Genomic DNA, 20,939 nt, shown 5'->3' on the forward strand with positions numbered 1-20,939 from the left:
ACAAACCTATAAACATTGATATAAACTCATGATTTTTTCATCTATTTCATCACTAGATCCACTGAAAAGGCCTAGAAGCAGTGATACCCCAGTAAGCATGAGCATACCCAGTGCCCAGGGTTTGCATTCAAAATATGAATCACCATTAAAGGGAGCAAGGTGTCAGAAAAATGGCTGACTCTAGGCATGGGACAGGGAAAATATAAAGCAAGAATGGATCGTCTTTTTGTGTCAGGAAGCAAGAGATTCTTAGTGACTATAAACGATAATAAAACATTGAATAAAAATCCAGGAATAGAGAGACTAAAGAGACGAATGTCCTTTATAGAAGAATATAAGCCAGGATCCGTGCCAAGATGGCCGAATAGGAACAGCTCCAGCCTCCAGCTCCCAGCGTGAGCAACACAGAAGACAGGTGATTTCTGCATTTCCAACTGAGGTATTGGGTTCATGTCACTGGGGTGTGTCAGACAGTGAGGGCAGGACAGTGGGTGCAGCCCAACAAGCAAGAGCCGAAGCAGGGAGAGGCATCGCCTCACCTGGGAAGCACAAGGGGGAAGGGAATTCCCTATCCTAGCCAAGGGAAACCGTGATACACAACACCGGAAAAATTGTGTCACTCCCACCCTAATACTGCGCTTTTCCAAGGGTCTTAGCAAATGGCACACCAGATTATATCCTGTGCCTGGCTTGGAGGGTCCCACACCCACGGAGCCTCCCTCATTGTTAGCACAGCAGTCTGAGATCTAACTGCAAGGTGGCAGTGAGGCTGAGGGAGGGGCGCCCGCCATTGCTGAGGCTTAAGTAGGTAAACAAATTGGCCAGGAAGCTCTAACTGGGTAGAGCCCACCGAAGCTCAAGGAGACCTGCCTGCCTCTGTAGACTCCACCTCTGGGGACAGGGCATAGCCAAACAAAAGACAGATTTAATGTCACTGTCTGACAGCTTTGAAGACAGTAGTGGTTTTTCCAGCACGGAGTTTGAGATCTGAGAACGGACAGATTGCCTCCTCAATTGGGTCCCTGACTCCCGAGTAGCCTAACTAGGAGACATGCCCCACTAGGGACAGACTGACACCTCACACCTCACACGGCCAGGTACACCTCTGAGACAAAGCTTCCAGAGGAACGATCAGACAGCAACATTTGCTGTTCAGCAATATTCACTCTTCTGCAGCCTCCGCTGCTGCTACCTAGGCAAACAGGGTTGAGCAAACTCCATCAGACCCGCAGCTGAGGGTCCTGTTAGAAAGAAAAATAACAAACAGGAAGGACATCCACACCAAAACCCCATCGGTACATCACCATCATCAAAGACTAAAGGTAGATAAAACCACAAAGATGGGGAAAAAGCAGTACAGAAAAGCTGGAAATTCTAAAAATCAGAGTGCCTCTCCTACTCCAAAGGAATGCAGCTCCTCGCCAACAACAGAACACAGCTGGACGGAGAATGACTTTGATGAGTTGAGAGAAGACGACTTCAGATAATCAAACTTCTCCGAGCTAAAGGAGGAGTTATGAACCCAGCACAAAGAAACTAAAAACCTTGAAAAAAGATTTGACGAATGGCTAACTAGAATAATGCAGAGAAGTCCATAAAGGAACTGATAAAGATGAAAACCATGACACAAGAACTACGTGACAAATGCACAAGCTTCAGTAACCGACTCGACCAACTGGAAGAAAGGGTATCAGTGATTGAAGATCAAATGAATGAAATGAAGCGAGAAGAGAAGTTTAGAGAAAAAAGAGTGAAAAGAAATGAACAAAGTCTCCAAGAAATATGAGACTATGTGAAAAGACCAAATCTACGTCTGATTGGTGACGTCTGAAAGTGACAGGGAGAATGGAACCAAGTTGGAAAACACTCTGCAGGATATTATCCGGGAGAACTTTCCCAACCTAGCAAGGCAGGCCAACATTCAAATTCAGGAAATACAGAGAACACCACAAAGATATTCCTTAAGAAGAGCAACTCCAAGACACATAATCGTCAGATTCACCAAAGTTGAAATGAAGGAAAAAATGTTAAGGGCAGCCAGAGAGAAAGGTCGCGTTACACACAAAGGGAAGTCCATCAGACTAACAGCAGATATCTCAGCAGAAACTCTACAAGCCAGAAGAGAGTGGGAGCCAATATTCAAAATTCTTAAAGAATTTTCAACCCAGAATTTCATATCCAGCCAAACTAAGTTTCATAAGTGAAAGAGAAATAAAATCCTTTACAGACAAGCAAATGCTGAGAGATTTTGTCACCACAAGGCCTGCCCTACAAGAGATCCTGAAGGAAGCACTAAACATGGAAAGGAGTAACTGGTAACAGCCACTGCAAAAACATGCCAAAATGTAAAGACCATCAATGCTAGGAAGAAACTGCATCAACTAGCGAGCAAAATAACATCACAATGACAGGATCAAGTTCATACATAACAATATTAACCTTAAATGCAAATGGGCTAAATGCTCCAATTAAAAGACACAGGCTGGCAAATTGGACAAAGAGTCAAGACCCATCAGTGTGCTGTATTCAGGAGACCCATCTCATGTGCAGAGACACACATAGGTTCAAAATATAGGGATGGAGGAAGATCTACCAAGCAAATGGAAATCAAAAAAAGGCAGGGGTTGCAATGCTAGTCTCTGATAAAACAGACTTTAAACCAACAAAGATCAAAAGAGACAAAGAAGGCCATTACATAATGGTAAAGGAATCAATTCAACGAGAAGAGCCAACTATCCTAAATATATATGCACCCAATACAGGAGCACCTAGATTCATAAAGCAAGTCCTTAGAGACTTACAAAGAGACTTAGACTCCCACACAATAATAATGGGAGACTTTAACACTCCACTGTCAACATTAGACAGATCAACGAGACAAAAAGTTAACAAGAATATCCAGGAATTGAACTCAACTCTGCACCAAGCGGACCTAATAGACATCTACAGAACTCTCCACCCCAAATCAACAGAATATACATTCTTCTCAGCACCACATCACACTTATTCCAAAACTGACCACATAGTTGGAAGTAAAGCACTCCTTAGCAAATGTAAAAGAACAGAAATTATAACAAACTGTCTCTCAGACCACAGTGCAATCAAACCAGAACTCAGGATTAAGAAACTCACTCAAAACCACTCAACTACATGGAAACTGAACAACCTGTTCCTGAATGACTACTGGGTACATAACGAAATGAAGGCAGAAATAAAGATGTTCTTTGAAACCAATGAGAACAAAGATACAACATACCAGAATCTCTGGGACACATTTAAAGCAGTATGTAGAGGGAAATTTATAGCACTAAATGCCCACAAGAGAAAGCAGGAAAGATCTAAAATTGACACCCTAACACCACAATTAAAAAAACTAGAGAAGCAAGAGCAAACACATTCAAAAGCTAGCAGAGGGCAAGAAATAACTAAGATCAGAGCAGAAGTGAAGGAGATAAAGACACAAAAAACCCTTCAAAAAAAAAAAAAAATCAATGAATCCAGGAGCTGGTTTTTTTTTTTTTGAAAAGATCAACAAAATGGATAGACCACTAGCAAGACTAATGAAGAAGAAAAGAGAGAGGAATCAAACAGATGCAATAAAAAATGATAAAGGAGATATCACCACTGACCCCACAAAAATACAAACTACCATCAGAGAATACTATACACACCTCTATGCAAATAAACTAGAAAACCTAGAAGAAATGGATAAATTCCTGGACACATACACCCTCCCAAAACTAAACCACGAAGAAGCTGAATCCCTGAATAGACCAATAACAGACTCTGAAATTGAGGTAATAATTAATAGCCTACCAACCAAAAAAAGTCCAGGACCAGATGGATTCACAGCCAAATTCTACCAGAGGTACAAGGAGCAGCTGGTACCATTCCTTCTGAAACTATTCCAAGCAATAGAAAAAGAGGGAATCCTCCCTAACTCATTCTATGAGACCAACATCATCCTGATACCAAAGCCTGGCAGAGACACAACAAAGAAGGAATTTTAGACCAATATCCCTGATGAACATCAATGCAAAAATCCTCAATAAAATACTGGCAAACCGAATCCAGCAGCACATCAAAAAGTTTATGCACCACGATCAAGTGGGTTTCACCCCTGGGATGCAAGCCTGGCTCAACATATGCAGATCAATAAACGTAATACAGCATATAAACAGAACCAAAGACAAAAATCACTGATTATCTCAATAGATGCAGAAAAGGCCTTTGACAAAATTCAACAGCCCTTCATGATCAAAGCTCTCAATAAATTCGGTATTGATGGAACATATCTCAAAATAATAAGAGCTATTTAGGACAAACCCACAGCCAATATCATACTGAATGGGCAAAAACTGGAAGCATTCCCCTTGAAAACTGGCACAAGACAGGGATGCCCTCTCTCACCACTCCTATTCAACATAGTGTTGGAAGTTCTGGCCAGAGCCATCAGGCAGGAGAAAGAAATAAAGGGTATTCAATTAGGAAAAGAGGAAGTCAAATTGTCCCTGTTTGCAGATAACATGATTGTGTATTTAGAAAACCCCATCGTCTCGGCCCAAAATCTCCTTAAGCTGATAAGAAACTTCAGCAAAGTCTCAGGATACAAAATCAATGTGCAAAAGTCACTAGCACTCTTACACACCAATAACAGAGAGCCAAATCATGAGTGAACTCCCATTCACAACTGCTTCAAAGAGAATAAAGTACCTAGGAATTCAACTTACAAGGGATATGAAGGACCTCTTCAAAGAGAACTACAAACCACCCACTGCTCAATGAAATAAAAGAGGACACAAACAAATGGAAGAACATTCCAAGCTCATGGATAGGAAGAATCAATATCGTGAAAATGGCCACACTGCCCAAGGTAATTTATAGATTCAATGCCATCCCCATTAAGCTACCAATGACTTTCTTCACAGAATTGGAAAACACTACTTTAAAGTTCATACGGAACCAAAAAAGAGCCCGCATTGCCAAGACAGTCCTAAGTCAAAAGAACAAAGCTGGAGGCATCACGCTACCTGACTTCAAACTGTACTACAAGGCTACAGTAACCAAAACAGCATGGTACTAGTACCAAAACAGAGATATACACCAATAGAACAGAACAGACCCCTCAAAAATAATACCACATATCTACAACCATCTGATCTTTGACAAACCTGACAAAAACAAGGAAAGGTGGAAAGGATTCCCTATTTAATAAATGGTGCTGGGAAAACTGGCTAGCCATATGTAGAAAGCTGAAACTGGATCCCTTCCTTACACCTTATACACAGATTAATTCAAGATGGATTAGAGACTTAAATGTTAGACCTAAAACCATAATAACCCTAGAAGAAAACCTAGGCAACACCATTCAGGACATAGGCATGGGCAAGGACTTCATATCTAAAACACCAAAAGCAATGGGAACAAAAGCCAAAATTGACAAATGGGATCTAATTAAATTGAAGAGCTTCTGCACAGCAAAAGAAACTACCATCAGAGTGAACAAGCAACCTACAAAATGGGAGAAAATTTTTGCAATCTACTCATCTGACAAAGGACTAATATCCAGAACCTACAAAGAGCTCAAACAAATTTACAAGAAAAAAAGCACCCCATCAAAAAGTGGGCAAAGGATATGAACAGACACTTCTCAAAAGAAGACATTTATGCAGCCAACAGACACATGAAAAAATGCTCATCATCACTAGCCATGAGAGAAATGCAAATCAAAACCACAACGAGATACCATCTCACACCAGTTAGAATGGCGATCATTAAAGTCAGGAAACAACAGGTGCTGGAGAGGATGTGGAGAAATAGAAACACTTTCACACTGTTGGTGGGACTGTAAACTAGTTCAACCATTGTGGAAAACAGTGTGGCGATTCCTCAAGGATCTAGAACTAGAAATACCATTTGACGCAGTCATCCAATTACTGGGTATATACCCAAAGGATTATAAATCATGCTGCTCTAAAGACATATGCACACGTATGTTTATTGCAGCACTATTTACAATAGCAAAGACTTGGAACCAATCCAAATGTCCATCAATGACAGACTGGATTAAGAAAATGTGGCACATATACACCTTAGTTTTTGTCCTTAGTAGGGACATGGATGTAGCTGGAAACCATCATTCTCAGCAAACTATCGCAAGAACAGAAAACCAAACACCACATGTTCTCACTCATAGGTGGGAATTGAACAATGAGAACACTTGGACACAGGAAGGGGAACATCACACACCAGGGCCTGTTGTGGGGTGGGGGGAGGGGGGAGGGAAAGCATTAGGAGATATACCTAATGTAAATGATGAGTTAATGGGTGCAGCACACCAACATGGCACATGTATACATATGTAACAAACCTGCACGTTGTTCACATGTACCCTAGAATTCAAGTATAATAATAATAATAATAAAGAATATCAGCCAATAAGTGTAGAAGGAATACTAGAATTAGATAATCACTGTTTCACAAACCCCATTATAAATATAATTGATTTAGGCAAGAATCATAAATGGATGATAAAGCCATTAAGTTAAAGCTCACTGGATAACAGAATAATCACCCAGTTCCAACACCCCACAGATTACTTAGGAACTGCAAAGGGAAAACCATTTTATCATGAAGAAGAAAGCTTGCAACTGCCATCTAAAGCAAGGGTTCAAACTCAGCATTAGCTGGTGGTAAGACCAGATACCATATTGCATCAATTGGGAGCATATAATGGTCCCCAGCCTCACCTAGAAAAAAATGTTTGAGTCTGATAAAGCCTTTAGACTCAATGTCCATCTATGGCAAAAACAGAGAATACAAGAAAAGGTTCAACGATACCTCAAGGAAACAACCAGGCAAATGCAGAATCCAGGATATTTTAAAGGCTAAAAAAACCTAGGCTTTCTTTTTTTTTTTTTTTTGAGACAGGGTCTTGCTCTGACGCCCAGGCTGGAGTGCAGTGGCATGATTCTCGCTCACTGCAATCTCAAGCTTCTGGATGCAGGTGATCCTCCTGCCTCAGCCTCTTGGGTAGCTGAGATCACAGGCACACATCACCACTCCTGGCTAATTTTTCTGTATTTTTTTGCAGAAATAAGGTCTTATGTTGCCTAGGCTGGTCTTGAACTCCTGGGCTACAGCCATCCTCCTACCTCAGCCTCCCAAAGTGTTGGGATTACAGGCGTGAGCCACCATTCCTGGTCGAGACTCTTCAAAGTATAAATGACAAGAGGTTTTTAGAAATAGGCAGAGTAATTAAAAGAAACTGAAGAGGCCGGGCGCGGTGGCTCAAGCCTGTAATCCCAGCACTTTGGGAGGCCGAGACGGGCGGATCACGAGGTCAGGAGATCGAGACCATCCTGGCTAACATGGTGAAACCCCGTCTCTACTCAAAAAAAAAAATACAAAAAACTAGCCGGGCGAGGTGGCGGGCGCCTGTAGTCCCAGCTACTCGAGAGGCTGAGGCAGGAGAACGGCATGAACCCGGGAGGCGGAGCTTGCAGGGAGCTGAGATCCGGCCACTGCACTCCAGCCTGGGCGACAGAGCCAGACTCCGTCTCAAAAAAAAAAAAAAAGAAAAAAAAGAAACTGAAGAGATATAACCAAGTGTACTGCACAGATCTTGACTGAATTCTGGTTTGGGGGAAAAAAGATAAACCGTTTTCTTCTGACAACTTGGTAAAATTGCATATGGACTGGATATCAGATTATTATTATGGAATTACTAATATTTTATATATAATATTTTGATTATGTAGAAGAATGTTATTTTTAAAAGATCCATGCCAAATTATTGTGGTGTGTGTGCCATGTTGTCTGCAACTTATTTTTAAATGGTTCAACAACAAAAAAGAAAAATGTGTGAATGTATACACACACTTGTATGTGTATTTGTGTGTGTGTGTGTGTGTGTGTATAGAAAAAATGGTAGAGTAGATGAAGGTGAATATATATATAGCAAACTATTAACTGGACAACCTAGGAGGAGAATATACATGATGTTGATTGTACTATTCTCATAATTTTTATGTATGCAAATTTCATATAAAAAGTTGATTAAAAAGCAAACATAGTTGAGAATAAATGATAATCTGGAACATGATAAGCAGACACTTGGACCAATAAATGACAGTAAGAACCTAAGAACATAAAAGAAGGTGACAAAAAAAGAGTAACTGGTATATAATTAACTCCTATTAAATTCTAAGCCCTATTTGCTCATCATACACATTAAGGGGATACAGGGCAAAACTTTATTTATGAAGCATACATTAAATTGTTCTTAAGTAAGTACACAACGCTGTTGGTGTTCTGGGGGATATAAAGTAGAAAGAAGGAGAGAACCAAGAGTTGCCTCAGCTATGAGTTCCCTCTAAGCTCCAAGCACCAAATCCTCACAATAATCCTGTGAAATTAGTGGTGATATCCTAGTTCACTGACAAGAAGAATCATTGTCCCTGTTTCCAGAAGCTTATAATTTATGAAAAGATATGTTGATTATAAATAGCTCTATTAGAATGTAGTATGTTCTAGTGAGGTATTCATGATTTGGATGGTACTAAAAGTAAAAGGAGGTAAATAGTCATTGTTTGGGTCCTTACCATGGACATAAAGGAATAATTACTTTCCGAATAGAATTATCAAGGAAACTTTGAGGCAGGTATGGTGTCCCAAAACAAATGGGTTTCATCAAGTGGGAATGGAAGATATGGTACTTCAGGGTAAGCAAATGCACTGGAAATAAGAAAATCCAAGAACTGTTTTTGGGATACGATCAAGCATTTGACTGCAATAAATTTGTAAAGCAGAAATTGAAAGATAAGAGTGCAAGTAGTTTGGGATCAGACCCCAAAGATTCTGGAATGCCTATTTCAGTAAATGGAAAGTAATAGCTATTTTTTGAGAAGTAGACTGAAATAAACCGTCTTTTAAGTAGCCATATCCAGCCACAGCATGCAGAAAAAAAGGTACAATGATAGTTTACTAGTCAAAAGTCCAGCAAATTAACAGACTGCTGTAACCAAGCCATGGTACTCTCTAAATTGAGGCAGTAAGCAACCTATGCACCTCATCCTAACGACCTACTGCCTACCCAATCCAGAAAGGTTTTACATCCTGACTCCACTGGGAACTATACAGAAGCCTGGGTATTTTGGCTTATTCAAGCATAAAGAATAGGCATTGTACTAGGTGTTTCATACCCAAACACAATTTAGAACATAGTTTTTGTTATATTATTAGAACAGTATGGTAATAGAACATTTCACCAGTTGTCAATATTCTCAGGATTGTGTGGTTTTAAAAAACAACAAATGATATTACTGATTTCTTAACTGTGGTTCCTCATCTAAAGCACAGAGTAACCATTTACTGAATTTTTCCAAGGGTGGTACAAAAGTAGCCCTATTCTATATGCAGAAGTTAAGTCAATGTATACAATGGATTTCTTGGGACATTAGGACTTAATTCTTTCCTGGAACCCCAGTTTTAAAAGCCTCTAGAATGAAGTAAGATTATTTGACTTTTTAAATAATTTCACTGGATTGAGAAGTAACTGAAAAGTTCTTGCAGAATGGTTATGTACAGAGAGCACCTTGAGTGAAGATCTATTAGAAAAGCCCTAAAGAAACCAACACACAGTTTTGATTTCCTCATTTCTCTAACAAAAGGTTACTTCTTTATAAGATCATTTCTATGTCTGCCTATTCTTAAATATTTTCCCTAAAAAACTGGTTATTTCAATTATTTACTCTCACCACCTTTTTTAATACCCTGCTGCCAAATAACCTTCCCCAAATAACCATTTTTATCATACCTCTTCCTTGCTTAAAATGATAAAGGAAGGCCGGGCGCAGTGGCTCAAGCCTGTAATCCCAGCACTTTGGGAAGCTGAGACGGGCAGATCACGAGGTCAGGAGATCGAGACCATCCTGGCTAACACGGTGAAACCCCGTCTCTACTAAAAAAATACAAAAAAACTAGCCGGGCGAGGTGGCGGGCGCCTGTAGTCCCAGCTACTTGCGAGGCTGAGGCAGGAGAATGGCGTAAACCCGGGAGGCGGAGCTTGCAGTGAGCTGAGATCCGGCCACTGCATTCCAGCCTGGGCGACAGAGCAAGACTCCATCTCAAAAAAAAAAAAAAAAAGATAAAGGATAACAGGATATAGAATATTCAAGATTTTTTTAAATTCCAGAATTCAATAATTAAGAAAAACAATGTTTTTACATGATGAAGAAATATACATGTGTATATATAACATAAAAGATATTTTCATGGGTAAGCAAATATATATAAAGCCCTGTAATAGCTCACCATGGCAGCCTGGTACAATAGTAAAAAAAAAAAAAGTACAGGTTCTTTTTCAGAAGGAGTGGGAGATGGAGGTACATGGGTTTTTAAGTCACCTGGATTCATGACCTAGCCACAAAAGCCCTGTGTATCCTTAAAGAGTTACAGCCTTTAAAAGAGGTTTACATCTGATACGGTTTGGCTGTCTCCCCACCCAAATCTCATCTTGAATTGCAGGTCCCATAATCCCCATGTGTCATGGGAGGGACCATTAGGAGGTAACTGAATCACTGGGGGGCAGGTTTTTCCTGTGCTGTTCTCATGATAGTGAGTAAGTCTCACGAGATCTGATGGTTTTATAAAGGCCCAATTGCCCTGCACACGCTCTCTTGCCTGTTGCCATGTAAGACGTGACTTTGCTCCTCCTTCACCTTCTGCCATGACTGTGAGGTCTCCCCAGCCATGTGGAACCATGAGTGCATTAAACCTCTTTTTCTTTATAAATTGCCCAGTCTCGGGTATGTCTGTATTAACAATGTGAATATGAACTAATACACTATCTTTCTCCATTTTTAATGGGATATTTGTGAACATCTTACACAATGCCTGGCACCTGGAAAGGCTGTTAATTAACACCAAAGAACTTCCTAGCATTCCGGGCTTTCTTGGATCTTGCTTCCTCCTTCCTTTTCATCTTTGCCTTGATCTTCAGACTCAACACAACAGACCTTTTCACTGCTCTTGAATAATTCATACTGATTTTTCAACATAAATTTTTATTTTGCTGTTTCTTTTTGAGACAGAATCTCACTCTCTTGAGCTGGCTGGAGTGCTGTGGTGCACTCACTGCTCACTCCAGCCTTGATATCCCACACTTGAGCAATCCTCCTGCCTCAGCCTCTCGAGTAGCTGGGAGTACAGGCACATGCCATCATGCCTGGCTAATTTTTGTATTTTTTGTAGAGACAGGTTTTTGCCACGTTACCCAAGCTGATCTCAAACTCCTAAGCTCAAGCAATCTGACCACCTTGGCCTCCCAAAGTGTTGGGATTACAGGCATGAGCCACTTCGCCTGGTCTATTTTGCTATTTTTCTTGGAATGCTGCCTTCCTCCTGCTCACCTACCTGGATTCTATCCATCCTTCACAATCTAGAAGATCCAAACCCAATTGTTCTATTAGATATTCCTCAATTCCACCACTTCACAATTACTTGATTCTTCTTTGAAAAAGTCTAGATTTAGTATCTATACTTATTTTTTGACAGTTTATCATAAAATTTAGAGAAGGTAGACTAGTGTTCTCATTACAATGCTATTTATTTTAACTCTAGCAGCAATATAAAACTGAGCATTTTTCCACCTTAAGGACTAACCAAACTAAGGAACAGACTGCTGAATCTCCAAAGGCAAAGTATTTGCTGAATATACAATATTGCCATATTTTGACAAACTCTGTTTTTTTAATATAGATACCCTAGCACAGTGCTTAATAAGTGTTCTGCAAGTAGTAGATATTCAGTAAATATCTGCATAATTTACATAACTTTCTTCAAGGAACTAAATCATTAATCTTCAAGTCATTTTTGTGATAACAAAGCAAGTATAATTTCTAGTTACATCTGATCAGTGACCTCAGGTTATATCTTCATATACAAAATGAAGCAATAAACAAAGAATACATATAGAATATACAAGATTTTTTTTAAACTCCAGCAATAATAATTAAGAGAAACACTGTTTATACATGAATGATGAACAAATATATATGTGTGTGTATAGTGACAAAGATATTTTCATCGATCACAGATAATTAGTAAAGAAACTGAAAATCAAACACATTTCCAGTTAGGGGTCCTAATTTTTCCCCATCACTGCTATATAGATTGAACAGGCATTAGGCTTATTTAATATTCTTTTATAAATTAGCAACTTCAGAAAAGCCACACTGTCAAATTTAAGAAATGGTCAATTCACAACTCATTAATACTTAAAGAGCATTAAATATGGAGGCAGATATGGTCCCAAAAATAATATTCCAGATATTGTGATAGATGATATAATATAATGTTTAGTCCCATACTTTCTAAAATCAGGGCTTCTCAAACTTTTCCACTGAAACTTCCCTTCTCGACAAAATATCCTAATAAAAAGGCTGAGAGGGAACATATATCCCCAGGTATAAGAAAGCAGAACCTCAAAATACTCCACTATTCTAAACTTCTCATGCTTAATCTTAAAAATTCATGCTCTAAGAAGACATGCTATATTTATTCTATGACTTTGCATCATGTACTCTCAGTGCTACATGTTACCAACTTTGAGAAGCGCTGACTTAAATCAATGTATGTCTATCTGAAAAATATTTTCCTACATAATGATAATGGAACGATTTCATTGTATAATGCTGGGGGCACACAGCAATGAAAACTGACATTTGTTGAGTACTAAGTATGTAAAAGGCATTACATTAGGTTTTGGAATATATAAAATCTCAATTTTCAAAATGTAAATATTATCATGCCCATTGTAAGGAAGGAACCGAGAGGCACAAGGAGATTAAAATAGCTATCCCAGCAGGGCACAGTGGCTCATGCCTGTAATCCCATCACTTTGGGAGGCCGAGGTGGGCGAATCATGAGGTCAGGAGATTGAGACCATCCTGGCTAACATGGTGAAACCCCATCTCTACTAAAAATACAAAAAAAATTAACCAGGTGTGGTGGCACACGCCTTTAGTCCCCGCTACTCGGGAGGCTGAGGCAGGAGAATCGCTTGAACCCGGGAGGCGGAGGTTGTGGTGAGCCGAGATCGTGCCACTGCACTCCAGTCTGGGCGACAAGAGTGGGACTCCGTCTTAAAAAAAAAAAAAAAAAAAAAAAAAAAGGCTATCCCATGGCAATATAGCTAATAAGGTTGTATACTTTGTATCCAGGTCTCTTTTACATCACATCCTCATCAAAATTTTATTTTTACAGAAATCTCAAGACTCTGACTGGTGTTTTTAACTTACTTTTCAAGAATTTAATGATGCTATGCTCAGCTCAACAATCACTATTGTTTAACAAGAAATTCTTCCCTTGTGTCAGAGCTGTAAATCAACAGAGGGGAATGTAAGACTGTTTTTATTTAAAATACACCAAAATCCAGCCACTACATTGAACCAATTTTTAGGTTCAAGTAAGATTTGGCATTGTAAATAAGATAGGATATAAATTTCATATACAAATCATCGATCTATCTAAAAGAGCAGCATGAGATGATAGAACACATGACCAGAAGTTATTAATACTTAGCAAATCTTAACTCTCATTAGCTTTCATCACTTGTTGCATGAATGTCCTTGAGGTTTTTTGCCTCTCTGGGACTTACATTCACCATATCAAAAAGTTCCTTTCCATTCATAAGGTTTTATCTCTTCACAATTTTGCTGCTCACTCATCTCAGTTTCTACACTTGAGTTTCCATGTCTCACAGCTAGTACCTTTTTATTAACATATTTCTAAGAAATTAATTTTCTTACTCTACATTTCTATCAATATTGGTCCTTTCTTCTTAAAATGCTCCCTCAGTCATTGCTTCTGAATAATTTTCATTTTATAACTACATATTGAACACAACAGCCCAATAAAAGCTGCTAAGTTCACTCTGAGCTCTATTGGCAAACTGTTTATGACGTCAGCTACTACTTCAGTGTATTTGCTTTTTTAAACAGTTTGGTGATTTGACATGTGTACTTAAGCTTAAATTATACTGTGTTTTAAATTTACATATTTAAGTACATTAAAAGTCACAGGTAAACTATGTTACTAACCATCTTCCAGTCTGATTTGCAATCTGTTCTTCCAATTTCTGTAGCTCCGATGTATAGGCCATTATTCGAGCATTGCACACCATGAGATTCTTAACTGCATGTAAAACCTGATCTTTCTGAGTGCTCAGAGAAAGGAGTTTCCATATTCCTTCTCGCATTCGAATTTCTAAGTCTATTTTTTCTTGAATGCTGCAGTCCTAAAAAAAATAAAAATGCATCTTTAAAATATAGCAAAAATCCAAAATTACATTTTAACCCATAATAGATGCAAAATGTACTAGATATCATAATTGTATACCATCTCGAGAAAGCAACAAAGTTTTAATATAAATATATGTAGTGTAAAAATAGCTATTTTAAAGTGCTCTTTGCAATTCTTAACTTCTTGCTTCATTACGAAATCTTTACAATCTAAAGAAACTGAATAAACAGAACATAAACAAAGGTGACAAACATTATGTGTTCTTATAACTATATGAAGTTTAATAGTGTCTCTCCAAACTTTATGTCCACCCAGTGCCTCAGAATGCAGCCTTATCTGGATAGAGGGTTTTGCAGATGTAATTAGGTAAGATGAGGACATACTGGATTAGAGTAGGTCCTAAATCTAATGACTAGTGTCCTTAAAGAAAGGTCGCATGAAGACACAGTCACATACAGAGAGAATGACATATGAAGACAGAGACTAATACGTCTATAAGTCAAAAAAATACCAAGGATTGATGGCAGTAATCAGAAGCTGGAAAAGGCAAGAAGAGAATTCTTTCCTAGGGCCTTCAGAGGAGCGTGACCCTGCCAATTCCTTGATTTCAGACATCTGGCCTCCATAAGTTTGAGAATAAATTTTTCTTGTTTTCAGTCACTCAGTCTTGGTCATTTGTTATAGCAGCCTTAGAAAACATACAATAACTAATGTGAACAATATATCACACATATATATTATATAAATTGTATTAAGAGATGGCAATGTGGTTGATGACAGTGAATTAACCAGGAAAAACATTCTGAAAAAGCAGATACTGAGTAAAGGAGCCAACGTTTAGTAGCAGGGAGGAAACAGGCTATTTGTGATAGTAGGCAGTGTAAATACAATCTCAGAAGCAAGAGAGCGAAAGCATTGTACATAGAAAATGTCAGAAGCCTTAGCTATCCAGAACAGAGCTTTATAAAATAATTCTGGACATACCATTTATTTTAGTTTTAGGGTTCACCATGAAACTACTAAATAGTTTATTTCTAAAAGTCTTTTATTCCACATAGTTATCTTTTAATGGCCTGATTCTACATACAAGTTTCACATGCAACATTAAAATTCTACAAACTGAATGTACAGTTCTGATTTAATTCACAATGACTTTATAAAAATTATAAATCAAAGGTACGCTTTATTGTATCACAAACATGTAATGATGTTTCTAGTATGTCTATTTCTTAAAGTGACCACCCTAGTTTCTATGGTAAACAAAATAAAGACTATAATTTACCTTCTGATTGGATCAAAATGTAAATTTAAAAATGTAAATGAAATCTAATAACAAAAGGTCTAGACAACCTTTTCAAAAAGAAAAGATGAAAGTTAGGAGAGCTAAGAGTCTTTGAAGACTACCCCAAAAGACAAACTGCAGATGATTTAACTTGACTATCCAAATCAATCAACTGTACTATTTACACACAGAAAACAGATCTGTTTAATTACCTCCTGTAATTACATCATGTAATCACCACATAAAAACCTTCTCATATAGTGTTGTAACTCAAAACTGGTGTACTATATAAATGTAGTCATTCGCTGGTTTTCCTTCGCTGCACATGACTGAATTTCAACAACTCCATTTCATCTTTTTATGAGTTAACCAGCCCCAAAGTAAATTCTTCTTTAATGTAATTAGCAATTAATTATAAGAATTATCTATGTGACCCATATGTCTATAGAAATAAACTCTGGCAGACTGACTATATTGGGGAGTGCACATAGGGAGCAACCTAAAGCTGGGATGAATAGTTTTACCCCACAACTCAAATATAAACAAATACCAGCTGGTGCCACTAAATTCAATTTTGGTTTTAAATGCTGCAATGAAACAGGCAGTTGAACTAGCACAGTGGTTCTCAAAGCTGGCTGCATATTCAAATCATCTGAGCCAGAGAGGAAGGGCCTTATAAAAGTACCTAAACCTGTGACCTACCCCAGCCAGGCCAAGCAGGATCTCTGGAGGTGGGCTTGAGCCTTTTTTTTTTTTTTTTTTTACAGTTCTTCCGGTGATTCAATGGTCAGCCAGGGTAGAGAAGCACAGCTGGACTATTTGAAATTTCACAGCAATCTTGAAAGTTGCAACAACCTTAAAGAACCAGCAGGTGGCTACAGCCACATTAACGAATCAGTTTGGGTTTCTGTCCCATAAATAAAGAGTATCTTCTCACCATCACTTACAATGAAGACTCCATAAAACTACAGAAGCTTGGGAAATAATAGAGAAAGAAAATGTAGCCAGGATTTAAAAAAAAAAGTACATTAAAAAAGTTTGAAGATGATGTAAGATTAAAGTACTATTTATTAAGGAAATGAGATGTATCTAACAGATACTATGAAGTTTTTTTTCTTTAAAGCAAGGGTCAGAAAACTATGGCCTGGCTGGGACCTGATTTTGTAAATAAAGTTATACTGGACCACAGACACATTCATTCATATTGTCTATGGCTCCTTTAAGCTACAAGGGCACAGCTGAGCGACTTCAACAGAGACTGAGTGGCCTACGAAGCTGAAAATATTCACTGTTTGCCCTTTATAGAAATAGTTTACTGACCCATAATCCAGACAAATTAACATACATAGTAAACTATAATCTTACCTGCCTCGCTGAGGCAGGTCTCAGGCAAATGTGAGTTAAGTGGATCCCAGAAGGCTAACATAAGCAGGATGAATTGTTAAGTGTATATATGGTTTTCAATGTATTCTGAGTTTGTTTTTTTTTTTTAAGGCTACTGGTTTTAGCCAGTTTTGTATTTCCCATGCAACTTCTTTTAGTACACGTCTATACTTTACATGCAGAAAAAGCCTCTCTAGTTAAGCAATGCTAGCTCTAGCAAGGAAGGGTTTATGGAACTGAAACCCTTTAGAGCTGTCTTTAGTTACTAAGGGTACACAGTGCCTCTGGGGTAAGGGTTGATGTCTAGTGCTATCCCCAGTAGGAATAATGATCATGTAATAAGGGCACCAACTGGGCATTCAATAGTGACGTTTATTGACCTCAAAGAGGATGAGTACGGAGTGGAAAATCATCAGTGTTGCTCCCTCAGCCCTAATGGCTCGGCCAGGTAGAGTCAAGGCTGATTAGGACCAAAGACAAAAGCTAGTCTCTCTGTAACCATTCCTTTTAGGAGTGTTTGAATGCCAGTCTCCAGAAAGAGCAGAGAATGAGGTAAGGCCATCATCCTCTTATTTCTTTTCCAATTTTCTGAATAAGGGCTTGCCTCTAATCAAGTCAAACAGAAGCCTGTGTCACTGTCCTGACCCTGTAAGTACTTTAACAAGTTAGGCTGATAAAAATATGTGGACAAGGCTATGAATGAAATAGGAGGATACCTTAAAAATGGAAATTTAGATTAAGTAGGAAACAGAAACCTACTAGGTTTTTTAAAAGAGCTAGCCTAGTATGAAGAAGTGTAAAGAAAATGGCTTTATTGTTGGTATCAAAAACTGATTAAAAAAAACCTGAAGTTGAACTCCTGGTAAGACAACTGCAGTAATCAAGATAGAAACTACCATTCACCTAATGGATATAGTTAAGCCATGCTAACCAAAAGACCAAGGTGAAGAAGAAGAAAAGAGTAAATATAGTCCGTTCTCATTTTGCTAAAAGAAATTGTGTGGATTTTAAGAATTGTTTATGTACAGAAAAAAGTCTGGAAATTGTTAACAGCGGCCATTCTGGGGAATGGAACTAGAGAGAGAATTCGTAAATTCATGTTTCTATGTTGACTTTCCTGCAATGAGATAGTATTACTTTTTGAATTTTATTTTTATTAAGATTCCAAAAGCTTAAACATTTGTAAGAAAAGGTAGGGGACTGCCCGAACCACTCAGCTGAATAGGACGCAGGATAATAACAATAGTCATCTCTCAAGCACATCCTGAGTGCTAGGTGCTGTGATAAGTACTTTAGAGATGTTCTTGAATTCCAACAGCTGGCTGGGATAGGAAGAATACCCAATCTACAACTGTGGAAACTGAAACTTAGAAAACAGAGATAACTTATTTAAGGTTGCACAACAAGAAGAGTTTGGTTTGACCTGGCTCCAAAGCCAATACTCTATGCTATGAGGAGTCGCAGAGGACTCCAGGGTTTCAGTAGAGGTGTTTGACTAGTGTGTGATCACCTCAAAATCTTTGGCCTTATCTCGATAACATGGCAGATTCATTCATGTATCAAAGGAAATACCAAATAAAAATTCAGTGTTAGTCAAGTATAAAATTATCTGACTGACCCTCAATATTCCTGTTAGGTTGAAACCTACTACTATTTTGTGTTTTTTCTCCAAATCTAAACTGAAGATTCTGCATTTCAATCATTTCGATTTTGTCCTGCCTAAAAAATTAAGTATTGTACCTTCCCACATGTAAATAACCAAGCCTTTATGTATATTTAAACATTTATTTTCATTCCTTGCAGCTAAACTTCCTTCATGATTTTATCCTCTTGTCGCTTCTGTACCATTCCTATTCCTGCAGCCTGAAGCTCAATAAATACACCTGGACAGCTACACCTACACCTACACCTATATGATACATACAAGAATCTCAATAGAACGCCAATTCACTACAAATTAAGATTTTGTTAGCAATCAGGACAGCCAAAGTATATAACAGGACAGGAGCGAAAAAAAGTACATTAAAATCTTTGAAATTTTTGAAAATGCTGACATAAAACAGCATAAAAATTTACTGATAAAGACACTGGACTTCTTTTGCATAATGAATCTTAACGTCTTGCTTTATTTTTCACAGTATTATTGAAAACTTCCTAACAATTTTGTGTCTGCTAAGGAAATTCTAGATTTTTAAACAAAGATATCAGGTGCCTCCTTATGAATGAAATTGCAAATATTTTACCAATGTTGACCTACAAAACTGGCAATTTCATATGGCTTAACCTACTTCTGAAGTAGGCAAAAGAAGGTAGAGATTAAAATAGAAGCGAAGATCCAGCTTAAAGACATCAGAGTTTTCTTTTAAGACCCTAAAGTTATGGTTAAGAGTGAAAAGTAGTAACATTTTAATAACTGATGCTGCCAAGAAATAATGTTGGTCTAGTAAAAAGCAAAATAAAAAGGTTTCTAACACTTTTTACATGGCACAAAAGCAAACATCAAACTTCTATCCAATTTAACATGTACTCTCTTTTTCCTTTCTAATGATTTGAGAAAGAACCCACTATCAAACCTTCAACTTTTCTCTGAAGTGCGGAGGTTGCAGTTTGCCTCTACTCCACTCCATACCCCGCCCCCAACCCCAACCAGTTCTGTGTTGTGTGTAGACATCGCTCCATTACTGTGCTTCCCATTAAATCCGTAATAAGCCAACTGTCTTCCACTGGCCTCGCTGGGTTTCTTGGGAATCAAGCGGCTCCCATTTCCCCGGCATCACCTACACTTGCAAAAAGACAGGCGTCCAAAGCCTGGAGAGGGCGGCAGACAAGTGCACCAGCAAAAGCGCGCTGGGACCCCGGCCCCGCCTTCCCACTCCGGACCTCAGCTCCCTCTCTGAGATATCCGGCGGTGCCGATGTCCAGGCCCTTTAGAGCCCCAAGAGTGCAGTCTCCTAGTCCCTCCCTTTGTTTGTGGCCACCGCTGAAACAGAAGAGCGGGGGAGAGGCTTTCCGACGACTCCACAAAGCGAAGGCGCGAGGAAAAAAACCCCGGCTCCCTCTCCTTCCGCGGCAGGGTCCCTCCCGCAACTCACCTGCTGGGTGGGAAGCCCCGCCAGGCCGAGCGCAGGACCCCTCAGACTCGACCCCTCCATCTCCAGCGCGAACTGTCCGGGCCGTCGCCACTCTGTCAAAGGAAGATTTGAAAAGCCCGCCCCTGGCTGGAGCCGCGGAGGACGCCAACCGCCCGGCTGTACCAAGTCCCAGTCGCAGGGGCCGGGGGCGCAGGAGGAGCCCAGCCGACGCGCACGCGCAGTGGGCACGCCTCGGGCCCTGCCGCTCCCGCCGCCGGAAGTTGCCGAGACCCCAGGCTCCAGCGCGGCGGGGCGGGGGAGAGGGCGGCGGCGCCGGATTTAAAGCGGGGACAGAGATGTGGGCGGGCCTGGAACGTGAGTGGGAGGGGCCGCAGGGAAAGATTTGGCGGCGGAGCGCACCTGTCGGATCGCAGGTTTCTGGCTGGTGGTTTTCGTGGCACGCCCTTTGCACTGGGAGCCTTCTGCCCGCATCCCACCGAAGGCCTTACAAAGTGATCGTAGCTGGACAGACTCGAGGCTGCCGTCCCTGTACTCCCAGACAACTCAGGAACCCACAGTGTCACTACGAGCCCACGGTCTCGCTCTCAGAGAACAAGTAACATTGCTCTCAAACACGGCGCTCGCTGTCTCCTCTCACCTTGCCCAGCGTTGTCACCAGGGTCACCCAGAGATAATGGTTTTATTCATCAGGTTCATAAGATACTATGTCAGCCATTTCACAAGGTCTTGTCTTTGCCCCCAGTGTTTATAATCCTAGATGTTCCCCGCCCACTACTCTGTCCACTTACTCTGTTTTCTTGCGAAGGATTTCTTACAGCTCTCTCACCCTCTCTCTCTTTCCCTCTCCTCTTGTTTCCCCACCAACATCCAAAGTGACA

The 20,939-nt window shown here is 39.6% G+C and overlaps 1 protein-coding gene across 1 annotated transcript in view; it reads right to left on the bottom strand.

Moving 5' to 3' along the window:
- The window catches only part of RTKN2 (rhotekin 2), an 80,743-nt gene extending 60,455 nt beyond the window's left edge, over positions 1-20,288 (bottom strand). Inside the window, exons 1-2 of the mRNA XM_030940833.1 lie at positions 20,062-20,288; positions 14,103-14,299 (exon numbers count right to left, since the gene is read on the bottom strand). Of these exons, the coding sequence (XP_030796693.1) occupies positions 14,103-14,299; positions 20,062-20,121 (257 nt within the window). The 5' untranslated portion in view covers positions 20,122-20,288. The remainder of the gene's footprint in view (positions 1-14,102; positions 14,300-20,061) is intronic.
- Positions 20,289-20,939: the final 651 nt, after the last annotated feature.

The sequence above is a fragment of the Rhinopithecus roxellana genome, chromosome 11, assembly GCF_007565055.1.
Source record: "Rhinopithecus roxellana isolate Shanxi Qingling chromosome 11, ASM756505v1, whole genome shotgun sequence".
NCBI classification, from domain to species: domain Eukaryota; kingdom Metazoa; phylum Chordata; class Mammalia; order Primates; family Cercopithecidae; genus Rhinopithecus; species Rhinopithecus roxellana.